General features: G+C 43.6%; 1 protein-coding gene across 4 annotated transcripts in view; it reads right to left on the reverse strand.

Annotated features, from left to right (window-relative positions):
- Positions 1 to 1,020: 1,020 nt before the first annotated feature.
- Positions 1,021 to 13,043, reverse strand: part of Nlrc4 (NLR family CARD domain containing 4) — a 35,322-nt gene continuing 23,299 nt past the window's right edge. For 3 of the 4 annotated variants that reach the window (XM_042696809.1, XM_042696808.1, XM_042696807.1), the window contains exons 8-9: positions 12,774 to 12,941; positions 1,021 to 1,599 (exon numbers count right to left, since the gene is read on the reverse strand). In XM_042696809.1, the coding sequence (XP_042552743.1) occupies positions 1,307 to 1,599; positions 12,774 to 12,941 (461 nt within the window). In that variant the 3' untranslated portion in view covers positions 1,021 to 1,306. Of the gene's footprint in view, positions 1,600 to 12,773; positions 12,942 to 13,043 lie in introns of those variants that run through there. The other variant, XM_042696810.1, reaches the window with a different exon arrangement.

Raw genomic sequence — 13,043 nt, forward strand, 5'->3', positions numbered from 1 at the left:
CTAAAATTTTATAACTCAATCTACAAAATGTATGTCAAGTTACTAAGCAAATGCAGTTCTCAGGATCTCCAGTGACTTTCTCAACTTGTAAGCCGGTGATGTCTATACCAACATGCACATCATTAATTTGGGTGCCATGAGGATCAAAGGCTTACCACATACTGGCTAACACCATTTGTTTGTTTTGTTTGTTTGTTTTCAGACTGGCCTTGAGTTGCATCTGTACATGAATGAGGTTTTTCTTATTTGTGTGTGCATGTACACCCATAAGTGTTGGAGAGATCATGTGGGAGGTAGTGATAAAAAGGTTTGTTTTTTTTTTTTTTTGCCAGTCCTGAGGCTAAAACTCTAAGCCTGGGCACTGTCCCTGAGCTTCTTTTTGCTCAAGCCCAGCACTCTACCACTTAAGCCACAGTGCCACTTCTGGTTTTTTCTGTGTATGTGGTTCTGAGGAATGGAACCCTGGGCTTCATGAATGCGAGGCAATCACTCTATCACTACGCCACATTCCCAGCCCCAGATTCTTTGTCTTTGTGGGGTACAAAAAAGCAGGATATGGGCCTGGGAAAGTGGCATGCATGAGGTCTTGGGTTCGATTCCTTAGCAACACATAAACAGAAAGGGCTGGAAGTGGCACTGTGGCTCAAGTAGTAGAGCGCTAGCCTTGAGCTGAAGAGCTGAGGGACAGCACCCAGACCTAGAGTTCAAACCCCACGACTGACAAAAAAAAAAAAAAATCAGGACACATTTTTCCTTTCTGAAGTGACAGAATTACAATGAACATGTCAGCTACTAGAAGGAGACCTGAATTTTAAGCCTGAATGATTGAGCTGCTTTGAAAACGCCACTTATTGCTTGACTAAAGAATGTTTATCTTCTAAAGATGAGTAAATGCTTTTTACATTTCCATTTTTGTCAAATAAGACTGAGGGAACTAACATTCAATATGTAAACTTTTCTTTCCAGTTTTAATTTTGGTTTGTTTCTTTATTCAATAGCTATTAATTGGTGGTAGCTTGATTATCTCACAATCAGCAAATATTTATTGAGTCTATCACGTGCCAAGTGGGCTATTTTAAGTAAATATGCATATAATATATAAATTTTTGTCATCTAGTATTCTGGGGGCCAAGGATAATATAAAGATGAACAGAGTTAAGAAGTTAGGAATTCTACTTGGAGAGATGAGACACAAAATGATTGCATTTGTTATCCAGTGAAACTTTGCTTGTCCTCATCTTCTTTGGCTTTCATTTTTCAAGGTTTTTAAATCTCCCCCTACAGCATGCATTGACTTAAAGGACCTTTAAGCAACTACTAGTTTAAAAGCACCTTCAATAACACTGATATCATCATCATCAAATTGCCACCCAGTAAGCCTCGCTTCCTGTAAGAAAGTTAACTTGGATATCGCATGACCGAGTTTTCTGACTAATGCTGCATCAGGTAAGAATCCTGTAGTACTGAAGTCAAAGAACACTAATTGCTTCAGGTTTTCAAATACACCCATGAAGGCAAGCCATCCATCACTGCTCACACAATTTCCTGCCAGATCCAATTGCTGGAAGTTTCTCAGAGGGTTTTTTTCAAAAAATGAACCTAGGTAAGGAAATAAATGTGTTAATAGAAGAATATCTTTAAAAAAAAGAAAAATAGATCGTTTATTTATTTACACATACAATTACACATTGTTTAGGATTTTTTTGTTTAGTCTGACTTTTCTGAGACAGGGTCTTGCTATGGGATACAGGTTGGCCTTAAATTCTCAATCCTTCTGCTTCGGCAGAAGTGCTGAAATTTAGTGTATACCACCACACCAGGCTTATTTTTTCTGTTTTGAAATAACTATGTTTAGGCCATTTTGTGTTTCAAGGAGAAATTAGAATTCCCTATAGGTAGAATGTGAATATGTCCCATTGAATTTGCAAACTATATTTCCAAAAATACAAGCATAACTGTTTACCATGATAAACAGCAAACAAAAATGCATTACATATTTTCCTCTTTCCCCAACTTCCAGGAAGTGAAAAGTGGCTTAAAATTTGAGGTGTCGGACTGGGAAGGTGGCTCAGTGGTAGAGTGCTTGCCTTGTATGCATGAAGCCCTGGGTTCGATTCCTCAGCACCACATAAGCAGAAAAAGCCGGAAGTGGCGCTGTGGCTCAAGTGGTAGAGCGCTAGCCTTGAGCTGAAGAGCTGAGGGACAGTGCCCAGGCCCAGAGTTCAGGCCCCATGACTGGCAGAAAGACAGACAGAGAGAGAGAGAGAGAGAGAGGAGAAAGAGAGAGAGAGAACTTGAGATGTAAAGCCGGGCACAGGTGGCTCACACCTGTAATCCCAGCTACTCAGGAGGCTGAGACATGAGGATTGCAGTTTGAAGATAGCCCAGGCAGAAAAGTCCCTGTGAGACTCTTATTTTATTTAAAAATAAAAATAAACTGGAGGTGTGAGATATTTAAATATTTAGAACTTGAAAAAGAACTTCAAGACTTGTTTGCAAAACCAGTCATCGAACTTAGGCAATATTAGCATCATCTTTTTTGAGAAGTAAATACTGCTTAACTATTATGTTTCTAATGGTAGCCTTGAGTAAATGAGCCTTCTTCAGTATCTGAATAGTTGGGTGAGTTCTTTGGTTCGTTCATTTTTTTAAATGCCTCCTCAGCCCTCTCAGGAAAGTCCTCCATTCCTTGAAGGACAGAGAACCCTAAAGTGTCCCCTATATGGGAAGGTCAGCATCTTGTCCTTCTGATGCACAAAAAAAACAAAAGCAGGACGTTTTAGTATTCTTTTTTTTTTTTGGTCAGTTGTGGAGCTTGAACTCTGGGCCTGCTCACTGTCCCTCAGCTCTTCAGCTCGAGGAAAGTGCTCTGCCACTTGAGCCATAGCGCCACTTCCAGTTTTCTGGTGGTTAATTGGAGATAAGAGTCTCACAGTCATTCCTGCCTGGACTGGCTTTGAACCATAATCCTCAGATCTCAGACTCCTGAGTAGCTAGGATTACAAGTGTGAGCCACTGGCGCCCGGCTAATATTCATTCTTTAGTCCCTTTTTAAAGAAGTAGTGGGCCTCAGGGGAATTGTTCAATAAGAAAAATTATCTCCCTTTCATCATACACTACTGTGGGCTAATATATCATTAGAAGTTCATATACACGTGTGTGTGTGTGTGTGTGTGTGTGTGTGTGTGTGTGTGTGTGTGTGTGTGTCCATGCATGCTGGTCCTGGGGCTTGTACTCAGGGTCTGGGCACTGTTCCTGAGCTGCTTTGCTCAAGGATAGGGCTCTACCATTTGTTTTTTTTGTTTTTGTTTTTTGGGGGGGGGGGGGTCTGGTCGAGGGGCCTGAACTATGGGCCTGCGCACTGTCCCTCAGCTCTTCAGCTCAAGGCTAGCGCTCTACCACTTGAGCCACAGCACCACTTCTGGCTTTTTTCTTTTTGCTTATGGGGTGCTGAGGAATCGAACCCAGGACCTCAGGCATGCAAAGCAAGCGCTCTACCCCTGAGCCACCTTCCCAGTCCCGGGCTCTACCATTTGAATCACAACTCCACTTCTGGCTTTTTAAAATTTGTTGTTTTTGTTGTTGCTGGTTGTGGGGCTTGAATTCTGGGCCTGGGCACTGTTCCTGAGCTCTTCAACTCAAGGTGAGCACTCTACTGCTTGAGCCACAGCACCACTTCCAGTTTTCTTGTGGGTAATTGTAGATAAAGAGTCTCAGGGACTTTCCTGCCTGGGCTGGCTTTGAACCACAATCCTCAGATCTCAGCCTCCTGGGTAGCTAGGATTACAGGCTTGAGCCACCAGCACCCAGCTTGGCTTTTTAAAAATTTTGGTGGTTAATTGGATTAGAGTCTCACAGACTTTCCTGCCCAGGCTGGCTTTGAACTATGATCCTCAGATCCCCGCTAGGATTACAGGTGTGAGCCACTGGCACCCAGCCTGTGTATACTCTGTATGAACTGAATTCATAAGATTGCACACAGTGTTAGCCTTCTGTCCTTTTCTTTTCTTTTTCTTTTTCTTTTTATCGGTCATGGGGCTTAAACTCTGGGCCTGGGCACTGTCCCTGAGCTCTTCAGCTCAAAGCTAGCACTCTACCATTTGAGCCACAGCGTCACTTCCGCCTTCTGTCTTTTGGTGACTTAAGTTTTCTCTGAAATACATGCAGAGAAGACACTCAGGCCACTGAGCAGGGAATTCAATATATGTTTCTGCTCTGGTCTTTCACTGCAAATTATAGAAGAAATGTATGCCTGACTTAACAGTCCATGGCTCTGCTGATCTGAGCTCATACCTCACTCTGCTTTGAACATGGAGATTTGTTATATGTTAAACTTAAGTCGCTTGAGAGGTGCATGATGTAACATGTAGATAATGTTCCTCTTACAAAATGAGATGCTAAAATTCAGTTTGGAATTGAATTAAGGAGGGATTCCCTGGGAAAGAGTATTTAAAGTCTCTTCATGATAGACAAAGGAAGCTAGTGTGGCCCATGTCAGAGCTAACAAGTAAAGGCTGTCTGCTTGCAGTGATGAGGAATGTAGGCAGGAGCGGTCATTCTTTTTTTTTTTTTTTTGTCGGTCATGGGGCTTGAACTCTGGGCCTGGGTGCTGTCCCTCAGCTCTTCAGCTCAAGGCGAGCGCTCTACCACTTGAGCTACAGCGCCACTTCCAGTTTTCTGGTGGTTTATTGGAGATAGGAGTCTCACGGTCTCTCCTGCCCGGGCTGGCTTTGAACCACGATCCTCAGATCTCAGCCTCCTGAGTAGCTAGGATTACAGGCGTGAGCCACCAGCGCCCGGCAGGAGCGGTCGTTCTTATGCGACCAGCTTGAGAGTGATCTCTCTATTACAGGTCAGCCGAGGACTGCACTGGCATTTTATACTCTTGGTCACTTTAGGAAGCGTGTTCACTTGTTCCCAAGAGAGGAGGTCTGTGAATTCAAGGTCAGATGTCACTGTGTGGCCTGTGTAGAGTGCCTAGTGTGAGCACAGGATGTCACATACAAGATTTACTCCAGTATCTTCAGTCAAAGTCAGCCAGACTTTTTTTGTTTTTTGGGTCATGTCGTGGGGCCTGAACTCTGGGCCTGGGCGCTGTCCCTCAGTTCTTCAGCTCAAGGCTAGCGCTCTACCACTTGAGCTACAGTGCCACTTCTGGCTTTTTTCTTTTTTTTTTGCTTATGTGGTGCTGACGAATCGAACCCAGGGCCTCAGGCATGCAAGGCAAGCGCTTTAACCACTGAGCCACCTTCTCAGCCCATCAGCCAGACTTTTATCAACTTCATAAAGTCTTGAGTTTAAATTTTGCTTGGGTTCTTTATAAATAACTAAATAAAGGACCTTACCTGACCATAGCCAAGATGTTAATGGCAAAAGTGGGCCAAACCACATAAGGAGGGTGGTTCATCTCTCTCCTTCTCTCTCTTTCTCTCTCTCTTTTGGGGTTTATTTTGGTGATCATGGGTCTTAAACTTAGGGCCTGAGTACAGTGTCTTGGTGTTGTTTTGTTTTTATAAGTTGTGGGGCCTAGCCGGGCACTGGTGGCTCACGCCTGTAATCCTAGCTACTCAGGAGACTGAGATCTGAGGATCGCGGTTCAAAGCCAGCCCGGGCAGGAGAGACCGTGAGACTCCTATCTCCAATAAACCACCAGAAAACCAGAAGTGGCGCTGTAGCTCAAGTGGTAGAGCGCTTGCCTTGAGCTGAAGAGCTGAGGGGCAGCGCCCAGGCCCAGAGTTCAAGCCCCACGACCGACAAAAAAAAAAAAAAAGTTGTGGGGCCTGAATTCAGGGCCTGGGAATTGTCCCTGAGCTCTTTTGCTCAAGCTAGTCCTTTTCCCTCTTTGAGCCACAGGACAACTTCCAGTTTTCTAGTGGTTAGAGATAAGAGTCTCACAGACTTTCCCAACTATGCTGGCTTTGAACCTCCATCATCAGCCTCATGAGTAGTTAACAAGGGAGACCCACCAGAGCCTGACTGAGCATTGTCCTTGAGCTTTTGTGCTCAAGGCTAGTGCTCTACCACTTTGAGCCACAGGTCCACTTCCAGTTTTCTGGTGGTTATTAGGAGATAAGAGTCTCATGGACTTTCCTGCCTGGGTGGCTTTGAACATTAATCCTCAGATCTCAGCCTCCTGATTAGCTAGAATCACAAATGTGAGTCACTGGCACCTGGCCATATCTTTTTTTTTTTTTTTTTTGGGGGGGGGTACAGTCGTGGGGCCTGAACTCTGGGCCTGGGCGCTGTCCCTCAGCTCTTCAGCTCAAGGCTAGTGCTCTACCACTTGAGCCACAGCGCCACTTCCGGCTTTTTTCTTTTTGCTTATGTGGTGCTGAGGAATCAAATCCAGGGCCTCAGGCATGCAAGGCAAACGCTCTACCACTGAGCCACATTCCCAACCCCCTACCTGGCCATATCTTAACTACGTGTGCTTTGTGCCACTGGGGGCATCTGTGGGCTTTTCTTTCTTTGATTCACTTTGAGAAGTGAGATACATTGCTAATTGTTCCCCAAATCTCTCCTTATTTCATAGTTACAAAGTTCAGTCTGAGTATATGGCCATTCATATCCCAGCCCCCATTGCTTTTAGATGTGGCTAAATATTTGCGAAGTAAATAAAAGGCAGCAATGATGTGGGTAACTTATGTATCACTTTAAAAAGAAAATGCAGGCAGGGAGTGTGGCTTAGTGTAGAGTGCTCACCTAGCATGCATGAAGCCCTGGTTCAATTCCTCAGTGCCACATAAAAAGAAAAGGCAGAAAGTGGTGCTATGGCTTAACTGATAGTGCCCAAGCCCTGAGTTCAGGCTCCAGGACTGGTAAAAAAAAAAAAAAAAGAAAAGAAAAGAAATGAAAATGCCCTCTGGCCAGGCGCTGGTCTATATTTCTAGCCACTCAGGAGGCTGAGATCTGAGGATCATGATTCAAAGCCAGCCCAGGCAAGAAAGACCATGAAGCTCTTTATCTCCAATAAACCAGAAAACCAGAAGTAGCGCTGTAGCTCAAGTGGTAGAGTGCTAGCCTTGACCTGAAGAGCTGAGGGACAGCACCCAGGCCCAGAGTTCAAGCCCCACGACCAACAACAACAAAAAAAAAGAAAAGAAAAGAAAGAAAGAAAGAAAGAGAGAGAGAGACAGGAAGGAAGGAAGGGAGGGAGGGAGGGAGGGAAAGTCTCCAAATATTAGAAAGAAAGAAGGAAAGAAAGAAAGAAAGAAGGAAAGAAAGAAAGAAGGAAAGAAAGAAAGAAAGAAAAAGAAAGAAAGAAAGAAAGGAAGAAAGAAAAAAGAAAGGAAAGAAAGAAAGAGAAAGAAAGAACAGAATGAAAGAAAGGAAGGCAGGCAGGCTTCTTTATCCGGTAAAGTGGCTTTCTCCCACTCTTACATCTTATAGTCATACCCTTTCTGCCCTTGTTCTCCTCGTGCTACCCAGCATGGGATCAACTCAAAATGTTTGTGGCCAATTAGTGTGTCTATTTAAGGCTCCTTCCCCAAGGAGAAACTTCTTTTCTTCTCATTTAGCAAAACACATTTCACCAGCTAGCAGAACTAGAAGTTAAAGCCCATAAAAAGATACTGCTTGCACTCAACAAAAATTAGATGACTATAAAAAAAAAGGTGCCAGGCATTGGTAGCTCACATCTGTAATCCTAGTTACTCAGAGGCCTGAGATCTAAGAATTGCTATTTGAAGCCAGTCCAGGCAGGAAAGTCTGTGAGACTCTTATCTCCAATTATCTATCAAAAAGCCTGAAATGGAGATGTGACTCAACAACAGTGCCCAGGACCTGAGTTCAAGCCCCAGGACCAGCACAAAAGCAAAACAAAACAAAACAAGAAGTATAATTGGAGAACAAGAAAGAGCTCTTAGAAAATGCAATTATTAGCTGGGTGCTGGGGGATCATGCTTGTAATCCTGGCTATTCAAAAGGAAGATCAAGGTTCAAAGGCAGTCTGGATAGAATTGTCCAAGAGCCTCCATCTCTAAAGTAGCCAGCAAAAAGGATGGGTAAAGGTGTGACTCAAGTGGTAGGGTACAGCTGAGAAAGCCATGAGTTTAAGCTCCAGTAGTAGGTGAGTAATAAAAATATGGTAGCATGTAGGTCCAGGATATGCCAAAGCACCTTGCTGACCTTGAAGAAAATAAAGTTTGAATTTTTTTTTATTTCAATAGGTATCATTTTATATGGTCATATGCACATAGCTACTGAGCTATGTGATCCACTCCTAAGGATAACCTAGACATATTCTAGTTGTTACAAATGAGAGAAACCATGTAGCCTATGTTTCTTTGCATCTGGCTTACTTCACCTAATACATATTTTTTCCAAGTTTTTCCATTTCTTTAAGAATGGGACAAGGGCTGGGAAGGTGGCTCATTGGTAGAGTGCTTGCCTTGCAAGCATGAGGCCCTGGGTTCGATTCCTCAGCACCACATAAGCAGAAAAAGGTGGAAGTGGTGCTGTGGCTCAAGTGGTAGGGTGCTAGCCTTGAGCTGAAGAGCTGAGGGACAGCGCCCAGACCCAGAGTTCAGGCCCCACAACCGACAAAAAAAAAAAAAAAGGGGGGCAATGTCATTAGAGAGTGTTGAATATGGAAGCATAGTAAGACAGCCAGAATGTTCTAAAAACAGGTGTTCAGCTAGTTCACCCCTGCCTCCTGTCTTTCTCTCTTACTTGGTCTGTGAACAAGAATATGGATGAATACTCAGATCTCCTAGTGGTATTCCCTTGTTCTACACCCTTGGTCTACACTGGCAGGTAACAACTCTTCTAGTCTGGGACCTTGTTGTTCTTTTGTGTTTTTACCCAATCCACTGATAGAAACACTAATCTCTTCCAGGAACATTCTCAAAGATTCACCTAGAAATAGTGGTTTCCCAAGTCTCTAGGTATCTAATCCAATCAAATATACATTAATCACCACATGACTATATCTCTTTTTTTTTTTTTTTGTCAGTTGTGGGTCTTGAACTCTGAACTCTGGGCCTGAACGCTGTCCCTGCACTCTTCTGCTCAAGGCAAGAGGTCTTCTACTTGAGCCACAGTGCTACTTCCGGTTTTCTGGTGGTTAATTGGAGATAAGAGTCTCACAGACTTTCTTTTTTTTTGGGGGGGGGGGGGTCCGGTCGTGGGGCCTGAACTCTGGGCCTGGGCGCTGTCCCTCAGCTCTTCAGCTCAAGGCTAGCACTCTACCACTTGAGCCACAGCGCCACTTCCGGCTTTTTTCTTTTTGCTTATGTGGTGCTGAGGAATCAAACCCAGGGCCTCAGGCATGCAAGGCAAGCGCTCTACCACTGAGCCACCTTCCCAGCCCCGTCTCACAGACTTTCCTGTCCAGGGTGGCTCTGAACTGCGATCCTTGGATATCAACCTCCTGAGTAGCTAGGATTACAGTCGTGAATCACCAGGGCCCAGCTTTTGTCTCCATTTTGATTAATAAAAATTGTCACTACTAAGCTGGGCACCAGTGGCTCACGCCTGTAATCCTAGCTACTCAGGAGGCTGAGTTCTAAGGATCACAGTTCAAAGCCAGCCCAGGCAAGAAAGACCATGAAGCTCTTTATCTCCAATAAACCAGGAAACCAGAAGTAGCGCTGTAGCTCAAGTGGTAGAGTGCTAGCCTTGACCTGAAGAGCTGAGGGACCGCGCCCAGGCCCAGAATTCAAGCCCCACGACCAGCCAAAAAAATTGTCATTACTTTCATCTATTACCTTTTTTTTTTTAAGAACTAAGCTTTGTTAATTTTTTAATTCTTGTTTTCTGTTCCATTGATTTTACTCTCTTAGGTTGATTTTTGTAGAGCTTACTCTTTTTTTTGGCTTCTTAAATTAAGACATTATTTTGATAAATTTGAGCCTTTTTTTTTTAACATAGCTATTTGAGATCATGAGAATTATCTTAATGCTTTTTCTGCATGACAGAGTGTTCTTAGCATTTTGTTGAAACTTGCTAGTATGAATTTAGCATCTATCTGACAAATGGTGTGATTACCCCCACCCTCTAGTAGCTTGAGTGCAGATTTTTTAAAGGATAAAATTAAGGGGGATGAAGGCTTGGAGTTTCGCCAGGAAAATACACCCAATCCATTATATTTCATTTGCTACTTCACATCTCACTTCTCATCTTTCTTTTATTAGAAACATCATCTCTCATTACAGTCTTCATTTGACTATTACACAGAACACACATATCCTTTGCTAATTGTCCTGTGATACCATGAGCCACAAGAGTTTCAGCTGTTGAGAATTCTTGCCAGAATAGAGGACAGAATATCAGCTATGTGGGAAAAGAAGTCAACAAAGACAGGGGCTGAGGAAAAATAGGAAGTAGTGGGAAGGGAAATCCTAGTGAAGTGAAAGAACAAGTGGTTAGGGTTATTAGGTAGGTACAATAGGAGGAGAGGAGACTGCTGATGTGAGATATCTGACTGGAATGTCTTACAGATCAGTCAGCTAACTGTAAGTGAATTATTCTCATCTGCTCATGTTCCTATAGTGAATGGACGAAAGAAGGGGGTTAAGTGGGAAAGCCCAAGTGTGTTGCTTTCCTAGTTTTACAGGAGGAATAGGTCTTCTAAGATGAGAGGAATTAGAGAGCTAGGAACTCTGAAAACACTTGCCAAAGTTTTCTTCAGTGAATGAAAAAGAAGTGGTAAAGTTGCATAGTTCACTGCAATAAAAAGAGAGAATGTGTCCTAGCCGCATATCCTAAGTCTCATGAAAGTAGGAATTTTTAATGAGGTTAGAAAAAGAAGAGTGGACTGGAAGGATGTTAATAACCAAGGAGAAGCTGACCTTGCCTGTGGAATCAAAGGGGCATGAAAATCAGAATGAAAAGTGGCTATTAATGAGGTCTGCGGGGGAAAGCCAGGTTTTAATGAGGACCAGGAGGTGTTTAAAACCTTTGATGAAAAAAAGGTTCATTGCTCACAGTATTCCCTGTGTCTCCAAGCATCTCCTCCTGTTTTTCATTACACACTACCAGCCTCATGACTTGTTGCTTCTCTTCATTTTCCGCTGCTGCCTTAGGTTTCCCCTCTCCTGTTTCCAATCTGCATTCATTATCTCATCTCAAGGCATATTGTGCCTCATCCATCATGCATATCATCACTAACCCAGTCTGCTCAAGAGAGATACTGTTGACCAGAGCCAGAAACCTTGAGAGAGGTTTTCTATTTGAACAATGGTTGGCCCATATATTGTAAAACAGTTGTGAGATCATACAGATAAGTTTTCCATTTTTTAGGATGATTTTATATATAAAAAAGCAATATGGGGCTGGGAAGGTGGCTCAGTGGTAGAGTGCTTGCCTTGCATGCATGAGGCCCTGGGTTTGATTCCTCAGCACCTCATAAGCAAAGAGTAAAAAGCCGGAAGTGGCGCTGTGGCTCAAGTGGTAGAGCGCTAGCCTTGAGCTGAAGAGCTGAGGGACAGCACCCAGGCCCAGAGTTCAGGCCCCATGACCGGATCCAAAAAAAAAAAAGCAATATTTAGAGGGCAGCAGTGGCTCATACCTGTAATCTTAGCTACTTAAGAGTCTGAAGATCTAGGTTCAAAGCCAATCCAGGCAGGAAAGTCTATGAGCTTCTTAACTTGAAGTAAGCACCCTAAAAGCTGGAAGTAGAGCTGTGGCTCAAGTGGTAGAGCAATAGCTCTGAGCTAAAAAGCTCACGGACAGCACCCAAAGCCCTGAGTTCAAGCATCAGGATTGGTACCAAAAAGAAAAGAGGGGGGAGGGCTTCAGTGGTAGAGCGCTTACCTCACATGCATAAGGCCCTGGGTTTGATTCCTCAGCACCACATAAACAAAAAGGCCAGAAGTGGCGCCGTGGCTCAAGTGGAAGAACATTAGCCTTGAGCTGAAGAGCTGAGGGACAGCGCCCAGGCCCAGGCCCAGATTCAAGCCCCATGACTGGCAAAAAACAACCCCCAAACAAACAAGAAAGCAATATTGTCTATAACAAAGCTCAAATAAGGGTCTAAGAACCCACGAACACATGAGTTTATACTCCAGGAGAAATGATGGAACTGCTATAATTTTATTCACCTTTTACTTTTTATTCACCGTTTTTCTTCATTTTTTTGTTTCATTTGTTTCTGTTGGAAACTTGTGAGTAGCATGAGGACTCTTCATTAACAGTCTGGTGGAGTCTTCACTTACTGATATGTCCTCTGGCTTCTACTTAACAGGTTTTTGTGGAAGCTGGGTATTGGTAGCTTGTGTATGTAATTCTAACTGCTCAGGAGCAGACTGGGCGAGAAAGTCTGTGAGGCCCTTACTTGAAATTGATCAGCAGAGAGCTAGAAGTAGAGCTGTGGTTGAGTGCCAGCCTTGCACCCAGGCCCTGGGTTCAAGCCCTAAAACAGGCACACAAGCACACAGGGACTCTGGCGCGCACGCACACACACACACACACACACACACACACACACACACACACACACTTTTTATGGTTCTAATTAAACAATATCATATACCTTTAACTACTCCCAATACCCACAAATATTTCCTGAGATTGGAGGCGTATTGGTGAAGTTCACACAGTGGAAACCAGCAAGAACAAATACTAATGTAATAAATAAATATTGTCACAGTGTGAATAACTGACCTTTATAGCTTGCAGGTAAAATTCTTAAAACCATGAAAGAAAGATAGTATTTTAAATCATTTTACTCCTTTACATGTATGAATTTTTAAGCCACTGTTTTTTTTACAAGAAGAAGCCAATTTAATAACTTTTTTAGGGCTAACCCTCTCTGGCTCCGTGTGTTTACCCACCTAAATGTCGAATCTCTACATCTGTGAGCCTCCAGTTCTTCAACCCAAGCTTGACGAGCTGTGGGATCATAGCCAGCTGCTCAAGCAGGCTGGTCAGGATGAGGTGCACAGCCCCGCACCAGGGCAGCATCAGGGCACTTAGCTCTTCCAGGAGGCTCAGCCTGCTGACTTGAGGAAACAGAGAACAGTTAGGAACCAGAGAATCTAAAACAGGATGAAGGCTGTGGGGGAAGGGGCAGCTTTATGTTGGATGGTTCTTCAAGTTACTCA

Source organism: Dipodomys spectabilis, unplaced genomic scaffold (assembly GCF_019054845.1).
Source record: "Dipodomys spectabilis isolate Male_0828 unplaced genomic scaffold, ASM1905484v1 ptg000210l, whole genome shotgun sequence".
Taxonomy (NCBI): Eukaryota; Metazoa; Chordata; class Mammalia; order Rodentia; family Heteromyidae; genus Dipodomys; species Dipodomys spectabilis.